Source organism: Bufo gargarizans, chromosome 6 (genome assembly GCF_014858855.1).
Source record: "Bufo gargarizans isolate SCDJY-AF-19 chromosome 6, ASM1485885v1, whole genome shotgun sequence".
NCBI lineage: Eukaryota > Metazoa > Chordata > Amphibia > Anura > Bufonidae > Bufo > Bufo gargarizans.
In genome coordinates, this window is record NC_058085.1 from 326,316,532 (window position 1) to 326,341,902 (window position 25,371).

At 43.6% G+C, this 25,371-nt stretch overlaps 1 protein-coding gene across 1 annotated transcript in view; it reads left to right on the plus strand.

Annotated features, from left to right (window-relative positions):
* The window catches only part of LOC122942304 (steroid 17-alpha-hydroxylase/17,20 lyase), a 55,333-nt gene that overhangs the window by 22,231 nt on the left and 7,731 nt on the right, over window positions 1-25,371 (plus strand). The window contains exons 3-7 of the mRNA XM_044299842.1: window positions 13,559-13,788; window positions 18,917-19,003; window positions 22,819-23,031; window positions 23,520-23,689; window positions 24,934-25,037. Of these exons, the coding sequence (XP_044155777.1) occupies window positions 13,559-13,788; window positions 18,917-19,003; window positions 22,819-23,031; window positions 23,520-23,689; window positions 24,934-25,037 (804 nt within the window). The remainder of the gene's footprint in view (window positions 1-13,558; window positions 13,789-18,916; window positions 19,004-22,818; window positions 23,032-23,519; window positions 23,690-24,933; window positions 25,038-25,371) is intronic.

Genomic DNA, 25,371 nt, shown 5'->3' on the forward strand with positions numbered 1-25,371 from the left:
TTGGGCATTGTAGAACCTCAGGAAACATGACAGGTGCTCAGAAAATCAGAGCCGTTTCAAAAAGCGGAAATTCACATTTTTGTACCATAGTTTGTAAATGCTATAACTTTTACCCAAACCATTTTTTTTTTTGCCCAAACATTTTTTTTTTATCAAAGACATGTAGAACTATAAATTTAGCGAAAAATTTATATATGGATGTCGTTTTTTTTGCAAAATTTCACAGCTGAAAGTGAAAAATGTCATTTTTTTGCAAAAAAATCGTTACATTTTGATTAATAACAAAAAAAGTAAAAATGTCAGCAGCAATAAAATACCACCAAATGAAAGCTCCATTAGTGAGAAGAAAAGGAGGTAAAATTCATTTGGGTGGTAAGTTGCATGACCGAGCGATAAACGGTGAAAGGAGTGTAGTGCCGAAGTGTAAAAAGTGGCCTGGTCATGAAGGGGGTTTCACCTAGCGGGGCTGAAGTGGTTAAATAAATAAATAAATTTTAAAATACCATCATAACCGATACCATAAGACCAATAATAAATTAACCATATAAAGACCAAGATCCACTCAGCATGAGCTGAGCGACACTACCCCTCTAATAAAGCCCAGCGACAGGTGACACAGTGAAAAATTAGGGGAAGGGGGGGTGGGACGCTGGTCAGCTCTCCAGGCACATCTGAGCCAGCTCCGCCGAACCTGGAAATATAAAGGGGAACAGATTCCCGCCGATAATCCAGCAACAAATCAGGGAGCTGGAAATTTCCCCCAGCAACAGGCAGCAACCAATCAGCTGCCTTCTTGACACGCAGCAGCTGGAAACTTCTGAAATGCAGTTAAGACATTTCTGAGGTGATTTTACCTGAAATAGAAAAAAGGGCGGGAAAAGAGATACAGGGAAGGGATAAAAGGCCCATAAAACCTTTAACTTTCTGCCTAACAATGGTGTCATTGCCCCCATGTCTCCCCCCAAGCTAGACGCTCTGGTGGGGTCAATTCATTATGCCCACATGGTGCCCCCTTCACAGTTCCAATGCACACATGTGCCCCCTTTACAGTAGTTATGCCCACTTCAAAGTAGTTATGTGACCCTTTCACAGTAGTTATGTGCCCACTGCAGTAGTACCCCATCTTTTTTCTTAATGAAGTTAAAATAAATAAAAATAAAATACTTACCTAGTTCCTCCGATGATCATAAGAGCTCATTCTGCGTACCCCAGTAGGCACCATGCGGTCACACACTGTGCTGATGGGTTGCGTAAGAGAAGCACACAGGATAATTCCCCATCCGCCACGCGGCCACGCTCCTCCTGCACTGCCCAGGAGTGGGATGTCTGACCGCATCCTGCCTGCTGCTGATGAGTGCCGGCAGCTGAGCTGAATAGTGTGGAAGGCTCCCTGCTTCACCATTACAGGCAACTCTCTCTGCGTTCTATAGAGTGGGACATACCTCAGCCATTCCAAGACCACGGGATAGCCACCGAAATCCAGGACTGCCCCTGCTGGATCTGGGACGGTTGGGAGATGAGCACTGGGGGTCATTTACAAAGACCAGGATTTCACACTTTTCCCCCCCTCCCTTTTGCACAGGCTCTGGTGATGGAAGATCCACCCAATTCATGATGCGGCGTGCACTTCTTCACAAATTAGACAGACCTTCAGCAGTCCGTGCACCAGGAGGAAAAACTAGACTGGTCCCTGTCTGGAGTAGTTTTTTACCAACATTTACGCCTGGCGTAAATGTTGGTAAATTTGCCCCAGGCCGGCCCTGGCACTCTCCTACCCCACCCTTGACACTGCTATGCGTCGGATGCGGTGCAAAAACTCCTATGGGGAAAAAATATTGTTGCACAGGCTTTCAAAAAGTCGCAAAAAGGGGGTTGTCCAACATTTTTATGCTAAAAACTAATGTTAAAATGTTTGTAAATGACCCACATTGACCGCACCGATGTGCCACATCCTTCAGAGCAAGACACTCTGGGGAAGATTTATCACAACTGTCATAGTTTCCCATAGCAACCAATCAGATTCCACCTTTCATTTTTCAGAGCTACTTTGAAAAATAAAAGGTAGAATCTGATTGGTTACTATGGGCAGCTAAGCCAGTTCTACTTTACACCAGCTTGTATGTATGGATGACGTTTCTGACCAGTGAATGCCTCTCATTATTCACTAATAGGGGTATTCAAAAGGGGGGGGGAGACAGGCGATTTTGCGCACTTAGATAGCGCCACGATATTCCGCAGTGCTTTAAAGACATTGGCATCATCAAGAGAGACTGACTGTGTCATAAATCACTATGATGCAGTCAGTTTGGGTCAGAAGAGCCATGGTGAGTCCAGGCGCCATGGGCCCTGTTTCCTAGACTGAGTGTGGTCCTGAGCATCAGCCCTTAGAAGAAAAAATTGAAGGTTCCTACACATTGACCACGTGCTCCCTCTTGTGGTGAAATGTAAGAATGCTGGTCAAACTAGTCATCTCTGCTTCAGTTTACGAATGACCATTTATCATATATATATTTTTAAAATTATAATGCAAGATCGGTCGGCTTATGCAAAAGCTGTGCAATTCTTTTTGTACAGATCAATATATGATACCTCAGAATTATTACTACAGACAGTAAACCTAGTCTACTACAGACCTATAATGTGGAAATGGGTAAATGTTTGTGGCTATGGTGACATCTAGTGGTCAGATATTGTAGTACATGACCAACTGTTCTAGAGTTATGTACTGTTTAGTAACAGTTTCATTCATATTGAAATTTTTTACAGTTATATCACTCTATTCTATGGAACCTCACCCTTATCTGTTGGGACTCCTACCTTTGCTAGGAATATTCCCACCCAAATGCACAGCAGCTGCAGCTGAGCCAATACACTGCTGTACACACAGTAGATTTCAATTCAAAATATAACCAGGAAGCAGGAAAGAAATTACAAATGGGGTGGAATTGGAAAATAAAAAAGCAATTCCGCCACAGATCTACGGATTTTTATATTTACGACGTTCGATGTGCGATAAAACTGACCAGTTACTTTCATTCTTCAGGTCAGTACGAAATGTGTTATGATACTGATAAAATAATAAAAACCTTGGGGGGGAATTACTTTATTTTTTTTATTTTTTGCCATATTCTGACCCCCATAACTTTTTTTTTAGCTATGTGCACAAAGCTGTTCATTTTATTTTTGTGTGTATGATTTTTTTTTTATCCCTTTTTTTTAATATTTAATTTAATTTGTTTGTGGGAAATGAAGCGACTAAAAACGTTGAATCGGCCATTTTGACATTTTTTTTCTGTTTTGTTATATTTTTCTAGTAAGGCCATGATGTGTATTTATTTTATTTTTTTTGGGGGGGAGGAGGTATTTGAATTTTTATATTTTATATAATATTTTTTCTATTAATAAAAACAGGGGCTCCATAGGAAACACTATGCATCTCCTCCAATAGTCACCGGAGCGTACCCAGAAGCAAGTATGCAAGTGCTCAGTTGCCAGTTTGACCTTGCCATCTGAAAAGTTAAATGTCTGAGATTGGCATTATCGCCGGTCGCGGATATGAGACGCAGGTGTCTGGTGTATGAAACAGCAGACACCCTGCAGCTATGACGTCTACTCTGCTCAGGAGCATGTGCCATCTTTAAAGACCTGGCCACCGCCACACTAGTACAGCGTTGGTCGGGAAGGGGTTAAACTTAATGGTTTAATATGATTTAACAGTGCATACAAATTACAGTTACCAAAGGGAGGTAAAACAAATTGAACAACATAAAAACTAAACTCACATCCCCAAAAGATGTGGTTCTGGTACTCATGGTATAACTGAATGCCAGGCGTGTAGCTTGGCATTCAGTTCTTGCCATCTTTTATCCAGGGAGATGTAGTTCAATGTTTCATTGAAAGTGATTGTGGACGTCTGGCTTGTTCTTTTAAGGGTGTCTTCACCCATGGTGGAAAAAATCCACCAGAAAATATGCAGATTCATACACTTTTCAACCCCTTAGGATAAGGCTTTATGAACACGGCCATTGGGCGGCCGTGGACGTATTGCGGCCCGCAAACGGTTGGTCGGCAATCCACGGCCGCCGGCCGTGTGCACCACTCATCACGGATGCGGACCCATTTACTTATCTTTGTCATCACCACGTGCAGTCCCATACTACAGATTTGTCCCTGTATTATAGTTTCCTTGAACCACAGCTTTATAGTAAAATGGTGCATCCATAGCGATAACCCAATATACTATCACAGGAGAGTTTATGATAATAGTGCAGGAAAGACATTAAGAAAGCAAATTTCCGGCCCCAGAGCCTCTTAGAGGACACATGCTATTTTACGGCTCATGTGGCTCATTTCACTGAAGTGCACGGAAATGACTCAAATATCCAACACTAATGACTGCTTTGATTTGTCAAACAAAGGTCATGGATAGTTGAGGATCACAGAAAGCATTTATGGCACATCATGTAGCATAAATTGCATATGGTATATATCCTCAAATTAGGATAACCCCATATAATGTGGCTGTCCAGTGTTTTTTTGTTTTTTGTTTTTTAACCCCTTAAGGACCAGGCTCATTTTCACCTTAAGGACCAGGCCATTTTTTTGCAAATCTGACCAGTGTCACTTTATGTGTTAAAACGCTTTTACTTATCTGGGCCATTCTGAGATTTTTTTTTTTTTTCGTCACATATTGTACTTCATGACACTGGTAAAATGGAGTAAACAAAAATTCATTTTTATTTATAAAAAAATACCAAATTTACCAAAGATTTTGAAAAATTTGCAAATTTCCAAGTTTAAATTTCTCTACTTCTATAATACATAGTAATACTTCCAAAAACTGTTATTAATTTACATTCTCCATATGTCTACTTCATGTTTGGATCATTTTGGGAATGCCATTTTATTTTTTTGGGACGTTAGAAGGCTTAGAAGTTTAGAAGCAAATCTAAAAAACCCACTTTTTCAGGACAAGTTCAGGTCTGAAGTCACTTTGTGAGGCTTACATAATAGAAACCACCTAAAAATGACCCAATTTTACAAACTACACCCCTCAAGGTATTCAAAACAGATTTTATAAACTTTTAGGTTTTCCACAAGAATTAATGGGAAATAGAGATAAAATTTCACTTTTTTGGCAGATTTTCCATTTTAATCATTTTTTTCCCGTTACAAAGCAAGGGTTAATAGCCAAACAAAACTCAATATTTATGGCTATGATTTTGTAGTTTACAGTAACACCCCATAAGTGGTCGTACACTGCTGTACGGGCACACGGCAGGGTGCAGAAGGAAAGAAATGCCATACGGTTTTTGGAAGGCAGATTTTGCTGGACAGGTTCTTTGACACCATGTCCCATTTGAAGCCCCCCTGATGCACCCCTAGAGTAGAAACAAAAAAGTGACCCCATTTTAGAAACTACGGGATAGGGTGGGAGTTTTGTTGGTACTATTTTAGGGTACATATGATTTTTGGTTGCTCTATATTATACTTTTTGTGAGGCAAGGTAACAAGAAATAGCTGTTTTGGCACCGTTTTTATTTTTTGTAATCTACAACATTCATCTGACCGCTTAGATCATGTGGTATTTTTATAGAGCAGGTTGTCACGGACGCGACAATACCAAATATGACAACTTTTTTGGGTTGTTGTTCCATTTCTTTTGTGTCACGAGGGTGTCAAGAGCCACGTCTGACTCCGTTATACCCGGGGTCAGGAAGTCGCAGCGGGTGGCTGCGCGCTCTATGTCTAAAGATCACAGTGTTTCTTAGTGTTTGTTTTCTGTGTTTGCCTTGCTATCCTTTTTGTCTCACTCAGGGATCCGTAGCTTCTCCTCCTCAGCTGTTTCTTGTCTGCCACTCCCAAACTCCTTATATTCTCCTCTCACACTTCTCTAGTTGCCAGTTATAGAGCTTCCTGCCTGGACATCTATGCTGACCCACTGGAGCTGAGAATCTGGTTGTTGTTCCAGAGTGCTACCCTCCGGATCCCTGTTGGGCTTTTGTTGTCTCCTGTTGTTGCCCACCTGGGATTATATGTTTAGTTTGTATTGTCTGTCCTCCCCTTGGTGTTTTCCTTTAGAGCTAGTGGTGCGGACTAGTGTTCCCACCGCCCTGTTCACTATCTAGGGCTCATCCTAGGGAAAGCCAGGGTTTTAGGCACGTGATCGGCGTACGGGTGAGGAACCCGTCTAGGGACGACAGGGCAGCCAGGCGCCAGCCGCAAGGTGAGTCAGGGGTCACCACCTTCCCTCTCACTAGGGCAGGGCCTCCCTCTTTTCCTCCCTCCGTGTCACGTATGTGACAGTTACGCCGATCGTGATATTATAACTGGCCCCCTTATTTTTTTTTGAGAGAAAAAAAAATAAAAATAAAAAAAAATATATATATATATATATATATATATAATTTTTTTTTTTTCTCTACTTAGAATCCAATATGGATCCTATTGCTGCTTTGGCAAAACAGCTTCAAGGCCTGTCTTTGGAGGTGGCAGGATTGAAGGCGTCTGTCCTCCAACAGCAGCAGCAAATGCAGCAGACCGTAAGCCCAGCGGTTGCTATGGGTAACCAGGTTGTTACAGAACCCAAGGTTGTTCTTCCTGACAGATTCTCTGGGGGAAGGGACAAATTTGTGTTGTTCCGTGAGGCCTGCAAATTATATTTTAAGCTGCGCCCTTACTCCTCAGGTAATGAAGAACAGCGGGTGGGGATTGTTATTTCCCTGCTTCAGGGGGACCCGCAATCCTGGGCGTTCTCGTTACCCCCTGGTTCCCAGGCTCTCCGGTCAGTGGAGGGATTTTTTGGGGCTTTGGGTCTCATATATGATGACCCTGACCGTGTCGCCCTGGCTGAGTCGAAGTTACGGAGACTCCTACAGGGAGATCGGCCAGCAGAGGAATATTGCTCAGAGTTCCGCAGGTGGGCTACGGATACTCAGTGGAACGACCCGGCTCTCAGGAGTCAGTTCTGCTCTGGGTTATCTGAAAGGGTTAAGGATGCGCTGGCGCTGTATGAGACCCCCCTTTCCCTTGATGCTGTTATGTCCCTCTCTATCAGGATAGATAGACGTCTTAGGGAGAGATCGAAAATTCCTGAGCAATCGGTAACCTCTCCCAAGCAGCAGTTAGTCTGTACTGACTTGGATGAGCCTATGCAGCTAGGAGGAACTTCTCGTCAGGTCCGTCCTCCTGAGGTTCGCCGTAGGTGGGGGGCTTGTTTTTTCTGTGGGGGGAAGGGTCATTTCATTAATGTCTGTCCCTCCTTTCCCAAAAACAAAAGACCGTCGGAAAACTACTAACCCCAGGCTGTGCGGAGGATGTCAGCCGGGGGGGTATACGTTTCCTCCATACGAACATCTCAATTTGTGTTGCCAGCGGTTATTGTTTTTGGTGTTAAGACGGAGTCTATTTCTTTTTTTCTAGACAGTGGTGCAGGGGTAAATTTGATAGATGCCCATTTTGCCCACACTATGGGTTTGTCTCTCTGTACGCTGCAGAGACCCATTCCCATATTCGCTATTGACTCTGCTCCTCTGTCTCAGAGAAACCTCACTCACGTTGTCCATAACTTACATCTTCGGGTAGGGGACCACCATAAGGAGCGTCTTTCATGTTACGTTCTGGAGGGCCTTCCCTCTCCTGTGGTATTGGGTCTTCCCTGGTTGGTAGCGCACAATCCAGTGGTGGATTGGCAGGCCAGGGAGATATTGGAGTGGAGTGAGCATTGCAGAGAGAATTGCTTAAATAACAATTGCTTAATCGCCTCCATAGCTTCCCTACCTACATTTATTTCGGACTTTGAGGACGTTTTTTCTGAAAAGGGTTGTCAGAAGCTACCACCTCATCGTCCTTATGATTGCCCGGTTAACCTGATTCCCGGTGCAAAATTACCCAAGTCCAGGTTGTATAATCTTTCGGGTCCCGAGAGACAAGCCATGAAAGATTATATCTCCAAGAGTCTGGCCAAGGGACACATCAGACCCTCTTCTTCACCCGTGGCTGCAGGGTTTTTCTTTGTTAAAAAGAAAGATGGGGGCCTGCGTCCTTGCCTAGATTTCCGTGAGCTAAACCGGATAACCGTCCGAGACCCATACCCTCTTCCTCTCATTCCTGACCTTTTTAATCAGATTGCGGGTGCTAGGTGGTTCTCCAAACTTGATCTTAGGGGGGCCTACAATCTGATTCGTATCAAGGAAGGGGATGAGTGGAAGACAGCTTTTAACACCCCTGAGGGGCATTACGAAAATTTAGTCATGCTTTTCGGTCTGACCAATGCCCCTGCTGTCTTCCAACATTTCGTTAATGATATTTTTAGTCATCTCATCGGCAGGTTTGTAGTCATATACCTAGATGATATCTTAATTTATTCGGCTGATCTGAAAACACATGAAGTACATGTCAGGCAAGTACTGCAGGTCTTACGGACGAATAAATTATATGCGAAAATTGAAAAATGTGTCTTCGCCGTTCAGGAAATACAATTCCTGGGATATCTATTATCTACTTCAGGTTTCCGTATGGATCCTGGGAAGGTCCAGGCAATTTTAGATTGGGATCTTCCTGAGAACCTTAAAGCTCTACAACGGTTTTTGGGTTTCGCAAATTTCTACAGAAAGTTTATTAAAAATTATTCAGTGATCGTTAAACCCCTTACTGACATGACTAGGAAGGGGACTGATTTTTCTAAATGGTCTGACGCCGCTAAAATTGCATTTTCCTCTCTAAAAGAGAGATTTACCTCGGCACCTGTCCTAATTCAACCTGATGTCTCCCAGCCTTTTATTGTTGAAGTTGATGCGTCGGAGGTGGGAGTGGGGGCTGTATTGTCTCAAGGTCCGTCTCCTGGCAAATGGCGTCCTTGCGCTTTCTTTTCCAAAAAATTATCTGCAGCAGAAAAGAACTATGATATTGGAAATAGGGAACTGTTGGCGATTAAACTGGCGTTTGAAGAGTGGCGTCACTTCTTAGAGGGAGCAATCCACCCCGTCACGGTAATTACGGATCACAAAAACCTTCTGTACCTAGAATCGGCTAAGCGTCTCACCCCTAGACAAGCTAGGTGGTCGCTATTCTTTACCAGATTTAACTTTGTAATCACCTATCGTCCTGGGGCAAAAAATACCAAGGCAGACGCATTGTCTCGTAGTTTCCCTGGAGGGGGTAATGTTAGTGATCCGGTACCTATTTTACAAAGAGGAGTGGTTGTCTCTGCTGTACACTCTGTTCTAGAGGGAAAGGTGTTAGAGGCCCAGGGGGACGCCCCGGCCTCTTGCCCCTCAGAGAAATTGTTTGTACCGTTAAACCTGCGTCTTGAGTTATTGAAGGAACATCATAATTCGGCACTTGCTGGGCACCCGGGTAGTAAAGCAACCTTGGAGCTATTGTCTCGTCGTTTTTGGTGGCCAAGGTTGCGTCAGGATGTATTGGATTTTGTGTCTTCTTGTTCTACCTGTGCGCGCGCAAAAGTTTCACATACACGTCCTGCAGGGTCTCTAGTACCACTCCTCATTCCCAATAGACCGTGGACACATCTGTCAATGGATTTTATCACTGACTTACCTTTGTCTGCGGGTAAAACAGTTATTTTGGTAGTAGTGGACAGGTTTAGCAAAATGGTACACTTCATTGCGTTACCCGCACTACCTAATGCTAAGACTCTTGCTCAGGTATTCGTCAGTGAAATCATGAAGCTTCACGGGGTCCCCTCCGATGTTGTTTCGGATCGGGGTACCCAGTTTATTTCTAAATTTTGGAAAGCTTTTTGTTCCCGTTTGGGGGTACACTTGTCCTTTTCCTCAGCTTTCCATCCTCAGTCGAATGGACAGACTGAGCGTACCAACCAAAACCTAGAAACATATTTAAGGTGTTTTGCGTCTGAAAACCAAGAGGTGTGGTCATCATATTTACCGTTAGCCGAGTTTGCCATAAATAATCGCCGTCAGGAATCCACTGGCAAGTCACCATTTCTTGGTGCATACGGTTTTCATCCCCAATTTTGTACTTTCAAAGAAGGGGGGTCTTCTGGGGTTCCCGAAGAGGAACGGTTTTCTTCATCTCTTTCATCGGTATGGCAGAAGGTGCAAGCTAACTTGAAAAATATGAGTGGTAAATACAAATGCATGGCCGATAAGAAACGGTCGCCAGGTCCGGACCTAGGAGTGAATGACTATGTGTGGTTGTCTACTAGGAATATTAAGTTGAAGGTTCCCTCTTGGAAACTGGGTCCTAGGTTCATTGGTCCTTATAAAATTGTAGCCGTCATTAACCCTGTGGCTTTTCGCCTGGAGCTACCTCAGACTTTTAAGATCCATAACGTCTTCCATAAGTCGTTGCTCAAGAAGTATGTTCCACCTCTAGAACCATCACCGCTGCCACCTCCTCCTGTTGTTGTGGATGGTAATCTGGAGTTTCAAATATCCAGAATTGTTGATTCTCGTCGGGTCCGCCGCTCTCTTCAGTATCTGGTGCATTGGAGGGGTTACGGTCCCGAGGAAAGAATGTGGGTTCCAGCATCAGAGGTAAACGCCAACAGGTTGATTCAGGCTTTCCATGTCTCTCATCCGGAGAGACCTGGTCCTGAGTGTCCGGAGGCCCCTCGTGAAAGGGGGGGTACTGTCACGAGGGTGTCAAGAGCCACGTCTGACTCCGTTATACCCGGGGTCAGGAAGTCGCAGCGGGTGGCTGCGCGCTCTATGTCTAAAGATCACAGTGTTTCTTAGTGTTTGTTTTCTGTGTTTGCCTTGCTATCCTTTTTGTCTCACTCAGGGATCCGTAGCTTCTCCTCCTCAGCTGTTTCTTGTCTGCCACTCCCAAACTCCTTATATTCTCCTCTCACACTTCTCTTGTTGCCAGTTATAGAGCTTCCTGCCTGGACATCTATGCTGACCCACTGGAGCTGAGAATCTGGTTGTTGTTCCAGAGTGCTACCCTCCGGATCCCTGTTGGGCTTTTGTTGTCTCCTGTTGTTGCCCACCTGGGATTATATGTTTAGTTTGTATTGTCTGTCCTCCCCTTGGTGTTTTCCTTTAGAGCTAGTGGTGCGGACTAGTGTTCCCACCGCCCTGTTCACTATCTAGGGCTCATCCTAGGGAAAGCCAGGGTTTTAGGCACGTGATCGGCGTACGGGTGAGGAACCCGTCTAGGGACGACAGGGCAGCCAGGCGCCAGCCGCAAGGTGAGTCAGGGGTCACCACCTTCCCTCTCACTAGGGCAGGGCCTCCCTCTTTTCCTCCCTCCGTGTCACGTATGTGACAGTTACGCCGATCGTGATATTTTGTTCAAAAGAGCCAAGAAAAGAACAATACTTTTTTGGGTTGTTTGTTTCAGTTTTACATAACAAAGCTTTTTTTTTTTTTTTTTTTTTTTTTTTTTTTATGATTCTTTAGTGTCTCCACATTCTGAAAGCCATAGTTTTATTTATTGTTTGGGCGGCTGTCTTGTGTAGGGGCTCATTTTTTTCGGGATGAGATGACGGTTTGATTGGCACTATTTTGGGGTGCGTATGACTTTATTTTTCTGGTATTCACCTGAGGGGTTAGGTCATGTGATTTTTTTTTATAGAGCAGGTTATTACGGACGCGGCGATACCTAATATGTATAATTTTTTTATTTACTTAAGTTTTACACAATAATATCATTTTTGAAACCCCAAAAAAAATCATGTTTTAGTGTCTCCATATTCTGAGCCATAGTTTTTTTTATTTTTTGGGCAATTGTCTTAGGTAGGGGCTCATTTTTTGCGGGATGAGGTGACTGTCAGATTGGTACTATTTTGGTGGACATACGCCTTTTTGATCGCTTGCTGTTGTACTTTTAGTGATGTAAGGTGACAAAAAAATGGTTTATTTAGCACCGTTTTTATTTTTTGATGCGTCCAAAAATTGGTGTTGATCTGAGGGGTTAGGTCATGTGATATGTTTATAGAGCAGGTCGATATGGATGCGGCGATACCAAGTATGTGTACAATTTTTTTTTTTTTTTTTTACTTTATTTGGGGAAAATTACGTGTTTTTTTTGTTTTTAGGTTTTTTACTTGAAACTTTATTTTTTGGGGGGAAAACTTTTTTTTTTTCACTTTATTTTTTGTCCCACTTTGGGACTTCAACTTTTAGGGGTCTGATCCCCCTTTACAATGCATTCCCAATACTTCTGTATTGGAATGCATTGGCTGTATGTGGCATGTGTTGAGGAATTCTCTCCTTCTTTGTTTGGACTTTTAGAACAGCAGGCAGTCTCACTTAAAGGGGTTCTCTGGGCTTATAATATTGATGATCTATCCTCAGGTCATCAATATCAGATCGGCTGGGGTCCAACACTCGGCACCCCCGTCAATCCATTGTATGAGGAGACTGTGCGTGCAGTGCACACGTGCCATCTCCCTTCTCTCTTCCTGTCCGCTGCTGCTTTGCCATAAACAGCAGCGAGCAGGAAGAAAGAAGGGAGACAGCACATGCGCCGTCTCCACATATAATTGATCGGTGGGGGTGCCGGGTGTGGGAACCCCGCCAATTTGATATTGAAGATGACCTGAGGATAGGTCATCAATATAGGAGAGTTCTGAGAACTGATCAGTACAAGGCTCAAGAGAACAATAGAGCGGTTATACTGTAATCCAAATTCTGCAACTACTATTTTCATGACGATTACCCTTCAGATACTATACTACTTCACAGCAGCAGTATACTGACAATGGATTAGATTACTTACAGTGTTGGACTGGGGTGCCTAGCGCCCACCAATAAAATTCATTCTTAGGGTCCACTGTAAAGCTACATGCAAATTATACTTATTCATACAGCGGCAGCAGCAGCAAAACGCTAAAGAGTGGTTAGGGGGGGCCCCTGTAGTGACTTTTAGGGGGGCAAGTTCCTAGGGAAGGAGGATATTGGCTGTCCTGCCTCTGGGCCTAGAAGTCATCTCAGCCCCTGATCCACCTATAATAATAAACTAGGTACTTTGTTAAATAAAAGGGCTTAGCTACATGTAGTGCTATTTGTGTAGAGATTGGGAAAGTAGGGGCCCATCGGGCTATTCACCTGTCCCCCTTGTGGGCCAGTCTGAGCCCGATTACCTATCTATGTACAAGGTCTTATTTGTCTTGACTACTACAAAAGGCCAAGATTTTGTATTACATTTTCAATGATGGACGCACTACTAAAACGAAAATGAAAAACGACCAAAAGATTTAAAAAAAAAATTCTATGAATAGGGTCAGTTCACAAGAGTGATTTTTTTTTTTTACACCTCAAATTTTTTTTTACGGGTTTTACACGTTTTTTGTAAAAGATTTTTTCAGGCAGATTTTTTTTACTTTATTCAATTCTATAGTACTTTTCCCACAAGCATTTTTTGTTGTGTTTACACGCAAAAGAAAGGCGTCTATTTGCAAATGCTGCTTCTTTTTTTACACGCTTCTTTTGTAACTCGCAGCAGATTTGGAGCTGATTTTGAGGCTGAAACGCCAAAAATCTCAGTGCAAGTGGCCCTTCCTGTAAGAAGCATCCCTTTAATTCCAGGATTGTAAGAAAATTACCGAATAACCTTCTTTTCTTTATCCTAGTTTCTCGTGAAGCCTCCTCTATGTGCCAAACCCTTACCACTTTCCAGACCTCACCATTGGACATGGCTCCAGAATTGGCACGGGCTGTCACCAACGTAGTTTGTTCATTGTGTTTCAACACAAGATATAGCAGAGGTGATGAAGAGTTTCAGACCATGCTAAGATACAGCAAAGGCATTGTGGACACTGTGGCAAAGGACAGCTTGGTTGACATATTTCCCTGGCTTCAGGTATGGACATCACGGAAGGTAGAACTTCTACCATCTGTACTGCAAATTAGCAATGGAGATGGACATAAATGATGGGACAACTGTTAGGTGTGATTTTGTGTTACCTATGGAGGTTGTAAACTTCTTCCTCCCTACCAACAGCATGTCCGATCTCCCGTAACGCAGTGGAACAGTTCGTTTTTTCTACATCACATTGCTGGTTTCCTGGATGCAAATCAAGAGATCTAGCTTTGGCTTCTTTCACACTGGCATTAAGGTTTTCTGCAGGGGACGGCTCTAGGTGAAATGTGGCCCTGGGGCGAAAAACAATAAGCCCCCACCCCCACATGACACTTGCTGACTTTAACGTCCCGTATTGTAAACAAATGCAAGTGGCAAAGCAACATGTACAAGTAAAAATTTCTTATATAATAGTGCCACCTAATAATGTGCCAGTAAAAAGTGCCCCCAATAATGTGCCAGTAGTAAGTGCCCCCATAGATGCCCCCCAATAATGTGCCAGTAAGAAGTGCCCCCATAGTGTAACCTAATAATGTGCCAGTAAAAAGTGCCCCCAATGATGCCCCCCGGCCTCAATGTCACATTTCTCCCCCTCCATGTCACATCATCACCCCCTTCGCGTCACATTATTTCTCCCCCCCTCCATCATGGCAGCACACTTCCCCCCCCCCCCCCCCCCCCCCCAAATGGCACATTTCTCCCCCTCCATGGGCCAGTGGCAGCAGCACATGTATCCTTCCTAATTAGTAAATCTCTGCTCCCACTGGCACTGGCACGGGTGAGATCCAACTTATTTCTACCTGTTCTGTTGCTGTTGGAACTTGGCTGTGTGTGGGCCTCCCTTTTCCCTGGCAGAGTCTGTGGCTGGCTGGTGCTCACTCCTTCTTCTCTGGGGGCGGAGCTGGCAGTGGCAACGTCAGATGCGAAGACGTGCCTGTGCGGCAGCAGCCTGTGCTACAGTGCGGGGTGTTCAGAGGGGGCCCCGCCTCAGTCTTTCCAATAGTCCGGTCGGACCGGGACTCCCTGCGCTTAGCGCTGTTAGCCGGCCAGTGGCAGCAACAGCCCGCCACAGAAATATAGACTAGTTAGTTGCGGGCCAGCGCCGGGGGCCCCTAAGGACTCGGGGGCCCGGGGCAATTTCCCCCCTTGCCTTTATGGAAGCGCCGGCCCTGGTTGTCTGGCAGGGGAACAGCCTGCCTGATCTGTTCTAACGTTTGCACACACGTGCCGCCGGAAGTCCGCCCCGGCTCCATTCACCCTGCGTTTTTTATCCGGCTGCCTCTAGGCATGTTTGTCCTGCTGCGGCCGCATCTCTGGCCCATCCCCATTATAGTGAATGGGGCCAGCGGGGACTTCCGGCAGCACACGAGTGCAAGCGTTAGTACGGATCCAGCAGGCTGTTCCCCTGCCAGAACAGCCTGCTGGAAAAGCCTAACGCCAGTGTGAGAGGAGCCTTACCCTAAGTTCACACCTGATCGTTTTACAGCGCGTTCCTACGCGCTGTAAAACGCTCAACAAGGAGAAACCAATGCTTCCCTATGGGAATGGTTCTCACCTGGGCGTTTTACAGCGCGTACGATCGCGCTGTAAAACGCCCGACGCTCAAACAAGTACTTGAACTTTTTTTGGGGCGTTTGTCGCACGTTCCCGTACATAGACTTCCGGGAACGCGCGACAATGTGTGTTCGCTTGTCTCTGTATGCGCGATTGTAAACGCCGGTACAATCGCGCATACAGAGCGCTCGTTTCAGAACGCTCAGGTGTGAACCCAGGGTTAGTGCAAAGTTTGAGCAACCAGGAATGCTGGGAAATGTACAGACGTGGACAAAATTGTTGGTACCCTTTGGTCAATGAAAGAAAAAGTCACAATGGTCACAGAAATAACTTTAATCTGACAAAAGTAATAATAAATTAAAATTCTATAAATGTTAACCAATGAAAGTCAGACATTGTTTTTCAACCATGCTTCAACAGAATTATGTAAAAAAATAAACTCATGAAACAGGCATGGACAAAAATGATGGTACCCCTAGAAAACACAGAACATAATGTGACCAAAGGGACATGTTAATTCAAGGTGTGTCCACTAATTAGCATCACAGGTGTCTACAACCTTGTAATCAGCCATTGGGCCTATATATATGGCTCCAGGTAATCACTGTGTTGTTTGGTGATATGGTGTGTACCACACTCGACATGGACCAGAGGAAGCAAAGGAAAGAGCTGTCTCAAGAGATCAGAAAGAAAATTATAGACAAGCATGTTAAAGGTAAAGGCTATAAGACCATCTCCAAGCAACTAGATGTTCCTGTGAGTACAGTTGCACATATTATTCATAAGTTTAAGATCCATGGGACTGTAGCCAACCTCCCTGGACGTGGCCGCAGGAGGAAAATTGATGACAAATCTAAGAGACGGATAATCCGAATGGTAACAAAAGAGCCTAGAAAGACTTCTAAAGAGATTCAAGGTGAACTTCATGCTCAAGGAACATCAGTGTCAGATCGCACCATCCGTCGTTGTTTGAGCCAAAGTGGACTACATGGGAGACGACCAAGGAGGACACCATTGTTGAAAACGAATCATAAAAAAGCAAGACTGGAATATGCCAAACTACATGTTGACAAGCCACAAAGCTTCTGGGAGAATGTCCTGTGGACAGATGAGACAAAAATCGAAGTTTTTGCCAAGGCACATCAGCTGTATGTTCACAGACGAAAAAATGAAGCATATCAAGAAAAGAACACTGTCCCTACTGTGAAACATGGAGGAGGCTCTGTTATGTTCTGGGGCTGCTTTGCTGCGTCTGGCACAGGGTGTCTTGAATCTGTGCAGGGTACAATGAAATCTCAAGACTATCAAGGAATTCTAGAGAGAAATGTACTAGCCAGTGTCAGAAAGCTTGGTCTCAGTCGCAGGTCATGGGTCTTGCAACAGGACAATGACCCAAAACACACCGCTAAAAACACCCAAGAATGGCTAAGAGGAAAAAATTGGACTATTCTAAAGTGGCCTTCTATGAGCCCTGACCTCAATCCTATTGAGCATCTTTGGAAGGAGCTGAAACATGCAGTCTGGAAAAGGCACCCTTCAAACCGGACACAACTGGAGCAGTTTGCTCATGAGGAGTGGGCCAAAATACCTGCTGAGAGGTGCAGATGTCTCATTGACAGTTACAGGAAGCGTTTGATTGCAGTGATTGCCTCAAAAGGTTGCGCAACAAAATATTAAGTTAGGGGTACCATCATTTTTGTCCATGCCTGTTTCATGAGTTTATTTTTTTACATAATTCTGTTGAAGCATGGTTGAAAAACAATGTCTGACTTTCATTGGTTAACATTTATAGAATTTTAATTTATTATTACTTTTGTCAGATTAAAGTTATTTCTGTGACCATTGTGACTTTTTCTTTCATTGACCAAAGGGTACCAACAATTTTGTCCACGTCTGTATGTCTGGAAACCTGCAGAATTGCAAAAGCACTTCTGGAATACACAGGGTGCAGCTCCAGATCAGACAAGATAAGTAATGTGATGTATTTACAACGTTGCAAAACTTTTTATGTACAATAATTCTATTGTATACAGTAAAATGGTGGACATAAACATTGAAGGGTTACTCCCATCTGGACATTTATGGCATATTTGCAGGCTGTGCATTTGCAGCTAGTCTCATTCACTTCCATGTGAGATCTGCAAATAGCCAAGCATGCATACTCTGCTGTGAAAGTAACTCAGGATTGGTCATCATTACCTGATCAGTGGGGGTCCGACACTGAGCACCTCTGCCGATCAGCTGTTTGAAGCTTACCAAGCACAGTGCCGTCCATTGGACAACATCTGTGCTTGATATTTCAACTCACTGGTGGAAATCACTGATCAAAAACTGACCAAACACTGACTATGTGAAAGCAGTCTTAGGCCCCTTTCCATGCGGGTGCAATACGTGAAGTGAATGTACAGCACCCGCACTTAGGCTAGGTCTACACAACGACATTTGTCGCGCGACAATTTTTATAATGGCAGTCTATGGTGTCGCACTGCAACATGCGACATGCTGCGACTGCGACGAGACAGTCGCAGAAAATCCATTTGAGATGGATTTTTCTGCGGCTGTCGCGTCGCAGCATGTCGCATGTTGCAGTGCGACACCATAGACTGCCATTATAAAAATTGTCGTGCGACATTAGTGCAACAAAATGTCACGCGACAAATGTCGTCGTGTAGACCTAGCCTAAATCTTGACCCATTCATTTAAATGGGTCTGTGTACATCATTTCTGCATTGAGTGAGAATCACAGCATGTTCTATATTCTACATTTTTCACGCAGCCCTGGCCCCATAGAAGTGACTGGTGCTTCAGTGAAAAACTAATTGCATCCAGATGTAATCCGGATACAATGCGTTTTTCACTGATGATTGCTAAGAGATGTTGTTTGTAAACCTTCAGTTTTTTTTATCATGCGTGTGAAAAATGCATCAAAACCGATTGCAACCGCATGGAAAAAAAGGAAATGCTGAACGCAAATGCAGACTAAACTAACGGAACTTGCTTGCGAAATGGTGCAGTTTCACTGAACGCACTCTGAACACATCCTGACACAATCCGTATCGTTCGTGTGAAAGAGGCCTTATAGCTTCAAAATGGTGAGAAATTGAGACATATTAGAAAACTATACAACTTTTCATGTATCCAAAAATCAGGACGATGTTCACACAACGTATTTTCCATATGTAAAAATCTGATGTGTATTTCCTTTAGAATCCACGGCAGATACCTGAGGCTGCAGTTTTAGATGCTGCGGATTCGCTCCATTATACCATAGAAGCACGCCGCTGCAGTTTCCCCTGCTGTGGATGTCAGTGCAGTCCCATGCAGATTTCCCACTGGCGTCAGTGAAGGGAGAATTTGATGTGGATTTCAGTGAAAAAATGTGACCATATCCTAAACTGTGTAAAACCAGAAAACCCCTTTAACACAGTGTGACAACTCAAGGAGCCCTGTCTATAGATACTGATGTGCAGTGTGCTGCTTCCTATAGGCCTTGTGATTGCAGCCGATAGATGCATAATAAAAGCCTAAAAGCAACAATAAGGGGAATAAAATGGTTGTCTTTTAATGTTGTCAGATATTCCCAAACAAGGACCTCGATTTATTGAAAGAGTCAGTAACAACCCGGGATCAGCTGCTCCTGAAGAAACTGAAAGAGCATGAGGTAGGTGTGATAAAAAAATATGAAATAATATTACTGTACACATCATATATGCATTAGTAATCATTTTCTCACAAACATGTTTATGATGCCTAGTATGCAAAATAGTTTATACCAGCCAAACCAGGGGCAGCCATGTCTAGAAAGCACATTTCCGGGGTTCTAGCCCCTCATCTGAATTGATTGGCTAGATAAGATGCCTTAGACGTAGCACGGGAGGGGGTAAAAGTTGTGGTGGCACTGTTTAGGTACGAGCACATGGCACGGCCAGTCTGCATTGTTATTGGCTGTGCAGTATTGCATTAGCTGCATGGCCATTAACAATGTTGACCGGCTTAGGCTACTTTCACACTTGCGGCAGAGTGATCCGGCAAGCAGTTCCGTTGCCGGAACTGCCTGCCGCATCCGGCAGAACAGAACTCTATGCCGGAAAAGGAAAATGCAAGTGTGAAAGTACCCTTAAACAGTTAAGTCTCATTATATTAATAAGGTCCCAAGGGTTCTTGGTCGCACCATGGCCACATCCTGAACGCCACATGACTGCGCCATGTGGTCCTACCGTTTCTCAGTGAAGAGAGACCTATTTTTTTTAGGCAACGGCACTGATTTAGAGATGCCTTAGATGCAGTTCACGGAAGATACTGTTTCACATTGAGGGGCAAGGACCCTGAAACAGTGATGTCTGAAGATGGGTCTCTTTCTCTCTTCAATGAGAAAATTCTAAAAGGACTCTCCAATAAATAATTACTATGGGAAATCTTAGTTTTATTGTAGTTTCTCCTTTAAAGGTTTCTGTCACTAAGTTTGCCATGGTATTAACCGGCGCATGCGCACTGCATATATCGGTTCCTCTGCCCATAGTGGGCAGAGCACTGCGCATTCCTGGGCCCGGCGGTGAAGTGTGCAGACAAGAACTGAAGAGGATGACGCAAGATCAGTACAGGAGGGACCAGAGGACCACATGGGGAGGGGTTAGGAGTGCAGATCACCAAGGGCCTGGGCACTTACAGCCAGGACACCACCCATGGGCACTTGTGTGTCCTCATTTTTAACTTGGATTGTCAAAGTGAAAGAGAACCGAGGGCTGGGCCAACAGATTTAGAGGGTACACAATGCCACACAGACAGCGGTTCTTATACAACACTTGCATTTACTGAACAGTTATAGTGAACAAGTAGCTGAGCATACATAAACAGAATGGTAACAGAGCATAAACCAACAGTAAGAATAATACTGTCTAACACTAACCCAGTACTTGCGTAAATGTCCCCAAATCCATTAAGCAGCCTGAATGTTCCTGAGCAAGCTTTAATGTTGGGGGGCATCCTAAGTATTGCGCAATACTATTTGTAATCCAAAGAAGGTGAAGTTTGTATCCTGCAGCTTTCATATGTCACTGGAACAGTGCAATGAGATGTGACCGGGCAGAGCCACACTTACAGTTCCTTGGATACTTAAGCGGACTCGTGGAGTTCTCTCCCAGATCCACTGGTCCACTTCCGAACTGGACCGTACAGCCACGTGATTCCCGAAGTCATCGCTGCGAATATCCCTTTCGTGCTGTTGCCAGACTCCACTGTTAGCCGTAAATCCTCTCCCAGGCTCCACAGAGGTTCTCTCCTGATGTCCTCAGCATTCACTAGGCCGCCTCCATCTGGTCTTTTCCTGCTCTGCCAGGAAACTCCTGCCCTTCACAGGGAGACTGTGTTGCAGCAAGTCATTTTCAAAGTGCAGCCTCAAACCTGCATTTACAGTTCACTATCACCCTTCTGATGGTCCTACTAAGCCCCTAAATTAGCATTATTTGAACTTTGAAAGGTAAAACTAAATATAACTATTCTATACTGAACAACTGCATTGTAACTTTGTATGTACTTTGTCGCTATCTACTGACAGAAGAAATACATTGCAGGCATAATACACTTTACATTCAATAGCAATGGTGAATCATAATTACACCCTTACAAAAGTTTTCTATTCTGCACAGGTCACAGAGCAGCCTAGAAAACTCTCCCATAGAAGTCAATGAGGTCCCCTCCTGACCATTGTGTCCATGGACCATAGGGCTGCCATAAAGCAATTTTCTTAACGCCTTCTAAATCAGGGATCAGCAACCTCTGGCACTTCAGCTGCTCTTGTAACTCCCATAGAAGTAAAGGGAGGATTCTGGGAGTTGTAGTTTCAGAACAGCTGGAGTGCCAGAGGTTGCTGTTCCCTGTTCTAAATGCTAGTAAAGGGGTTTACTGAGATTTGGATAGGTCATTACCAGAGGAATGGCTAAAGGGGATGCAGAGGTAGCGGGCGCTATTGGGGCCCAGGAGCCTTAGGGGACCCAAAGACCCTTGTGTAGCATAAGACACCGATATTATAGAAAGTACATGCTGGTCAAGTTACACCTCTGGCTGGAGGGAAGGGGTTAGATCAAGAATTTGGCATGGTGGGGATGCAGTTTCAATTTTTGCCTCAGGCAGCACGAAGGCTATGTGCTTCCCTGCCCCTGGCCACAAAGGACTGAGGGAAGGGGATCCCAAGCTGAACTCTTGCACCAGGGCCCATGAGCCTTTAGCTACGCCCCTGGTCATTAGTATCTACTCAGTGGGGTCTGACACTTGGGACCCCTATCTATCAGCTGTTTGAGAAGGCACTGGGACTCCTGTGAGCGCTGTGGCCCTCTCCATGCTCACTAGGCACAGCGCTGTACATTATATAGCAGCGTGATACCAAGCCTCTCCTGGTTGAGCAATGAGAGGGTCGCAGCGCTCATAAGGAATCCCACTTCCTTCTCAAACTGTTGATCAGCAGGGGTCCCGGGTGTTGAACCCCCACCGATTAGATATTGATGACTAGGGATGAGCGAATCAAAGTGGTACCTTGGAACCGAACCAGAGTTCGAAATGTTTTTTTACAGTACAAATAAATTTATAAAGTTATTGGGTGAAGTCTCGTGAGACTTCATGAAGCAATATCTTCGGCTCATCGGATCCAATACATTCTAATACTGTACGGAGCTCCTGCTCCGTACAGTATTAGAATTTTTTTTAATGCGAATCGACTTTGGATGTTTCATCCGAAGTCGATTTGCTCATCCCTACTGATGACCCATCCTGAGGATAATTTTTTTTCATCTCTAGATATTAACATGAAAGTTAAAAATAACATCACCAAAATTCTTAAAAATATGTTTAACATCAAAACATGATTTAATCAACAGGTCTTTGTCTAATAAGACATTCCTATAAATCCTCCTATTTCACTCCTCTGTCCTAATCGCCTCTCCTACCTTCTCACCAATACACTCCCTTTCTGTCTCACCAACAATCTCCACCAGACCACCTGGTGCCACCAGCCATGCAGCCAATGCCATCTATATTATACTCCTGTTCTTGGAGGCTAAATGGCCCCCTGTTATGGCTCCTTGCAGGCATTCGAGCCCACTGGTCACTCTTTAGGATCAGTAAGGACATTGTACCATCACAATTTTGAGAATGTGAGTCCAAAAAAAGCACTTGTCACTGGCAGTGGGTATCTGACACACCCAGAAATGCTAGGATTGCTCTGAAGTTGCCTCCATAACGTGGAAAACTCAACATTTTGCTTGTAATGAGAAAACAATACAGATCGACTGTGGCCATCCATTCTAGTAATGTCCCGAGTGTAACAATACTAATTATATATTGCGTCTTGTAGGAGGTTATAATGGTTCTTTCACATAGTAGCACCATGTCCTTGTCTTTACATTGCTGTTCCCAGTAGTAGTAATAAATCTGAGCATGTATTTGAGGCATCTGGTTCATGATATTCCTTTCCATATGTTGCAGGAGGCATTTTGCAGTGAAACGGTCAATGACCTATTAGACGCTCTTCTGAAAGCCAAACTCAGCATGGAAAATAACAACAGCAATATCTCCAATGATGTGGGCCTGACAGAGGATCACATCCTGATGACCGTTGGGGATATATTTGGAGCAGGAGTAGAGACAACATGTACAGTGATGAAATGGGCAATTGCATATTTATTACACTACCCAGAGGTAGGGGTATTTGTATTTCGTAGATATTTTAGAGTTATCTTAATAGAGTCAGAACTGGTTTGAAAAAATGTTGTAAAATTTTAGCAATGGGATCTGCACACTTTCGGAGTGGATTTTAAATTTTTGCACCATGTCAATTTATGTGGCAAATGTCCACTACAGATTTAAATCTTTGCAAAGCAGAGGGTGAAATATGCGGCAGGCCTGCAGCATTGACGCAATGAACTTAGCAACATACCCTAAAAAAATATAAGTTTAAAAAAAAAAAATAACAAGCCCTTCTGATTCCAGCATGATCACTGCGTATAAGACACCAATGATCAGCTATTTTGGGCAGGTGCAGAAATATAGTGTTACATGGTGGATACTCAAATCTATATTTGTCATGAATGATTTGGGGACCCCCTCTACAATGTCCATGTGAAGAAGGGTTGTCTTGGTGGGACAATCACTTTAATCATAAAGGTCGTTGTATTTATACATTATAGGTACAGAAGAAAATCCAGGAGGAAATGGATGTGAAGGTGGGATTTGGGAGATGTCCACTACTAAGCGACAGAAAAATCTTACACTATTTGGAGGCCACCATAGCTGAAGTTCTAAGGATTCGTCCTGTCTCCCCTCTACTGATTCCTCATGTAGCTATGAAAGATACCAGGTGGGAATTTATATGAATCTTGCAACATGGTGGGAAGACAATATAAAACACTTTGAAAGATTGACTATGTTTTGCTACTTAATGGACTGCACTTTAAAGGGGTAGATCTACATTAGAACAACCATATTGTTGACATATGATTATAGTCCTTTGGGGGGGGGGGGAATTGAACAGTTTGGATATATTTTTTGTCTGTATGATTAGCAAAGTCATCATTATAAAATTTCATACTCCACCCCCTCAGGTCCTGCACTATGCATAGCACAATGTGCTTGTTCTGTCCAGTATGCATGGTTGGCTGATTTAAAGGCAATGGACACCTTTTGGGAGCAATTTTTTTGTTTTGTTATTGCATTGTGCTAATTTTTAGCTAAAATATATATATTTTTTCAATATTTAGCCCCTTTCTCTGTACAGCTTTGAGATTCTCTAGCACCATGATCTGTTTATACTGTTTCCCATCCAGCAGCTCAGTTGAAGAGTCCTTATCTCTGATCTCCTGACCTCATAAACACTCATTATAGCTCAAGTCTTATATTACTGTGAGAATATAAGTGTTTATGAGCGGTTAGTATTTTAAAGACAAGGCAGCTACAAAGCTGGCAGATAACTTCTCAAAGTGAAAGTAAAGGGCCCTTTACACGGGCCAAGAATCACATAGATCTCGCTCATAGTAACGCACGTTAGCGATGATTGGGCGTTGTAAATGTAGCGCTCGTTGATCGGTTAATTGGAATCTTTGTGCTAACACAAAAATCCTTGTTTCCCAACAGTAGATCATGCTGCTTAAACATGATCTGCTGCTAGGAAACAAGAAGTCGTTATGGGGAAGAGCAATGGCATTAGCGATCACTTCTCTCCAACTCTGGAAGAGATCGCTGTATGTAAATCTCCTCCACCGGGAACGCTTCCTTCCTGCTAATCTGCTGTAATATCGTCCCGTGTAAAGGGACCTTAAGATGCTAACAGCTAGGCAAAGAGTTAACCCTTTATAACAAAATCTGCAATTTTTTTCTTTTAACAAAGACCAATTGAAAAAAAAAGATTTTTAGCCCAAAATTATTAAAATGCAGTGTCCATAGCCTTTAAGCATAATAATGGAGGGAAAGACAGTGCTAATTACCAATGGAAACCCATTTTTGCTAGTTTGACACATCCTAACATTAACAATATGTGAAGTATACTTACTGCTCATACATAAGATGATATTGTACATCATATAGATATTTATATTTCTTTAATAGCATTGGAGAATACACCATACCTAAAGACACCCGGGTGGTTGTAAATCTGTGGTCCATGCATCACGACGAGAAGGAATGGGTGCGCCCTGGAGACTTTAATCCAGGTTTGTGGAAAATTTTTAGAGAAATCATTTCGAAAACCCAAGGAATTATTGAAAATAGTGAAATTTGTGAAACATGAGTTTACGTGAACAACCATCTGCAGAGGAAACATCTCCTACTCTTCAGATAAAATCTGATATGATAATCAGGAAAGCCAATCAGTAAGGATTGCTATGTTGCCGTAGACACATAGATACAGTAATTGTTATTGATGCTCTTTATCAGTTATATCTGCCTCATTATCCATGTCTTTATGACAGTCTTTATTGAAGTTCTTAGTTGTCCACACTGTAGCCTAAGTGCTGAGCTATGACCATAAAACTGGGAGAGATCAGA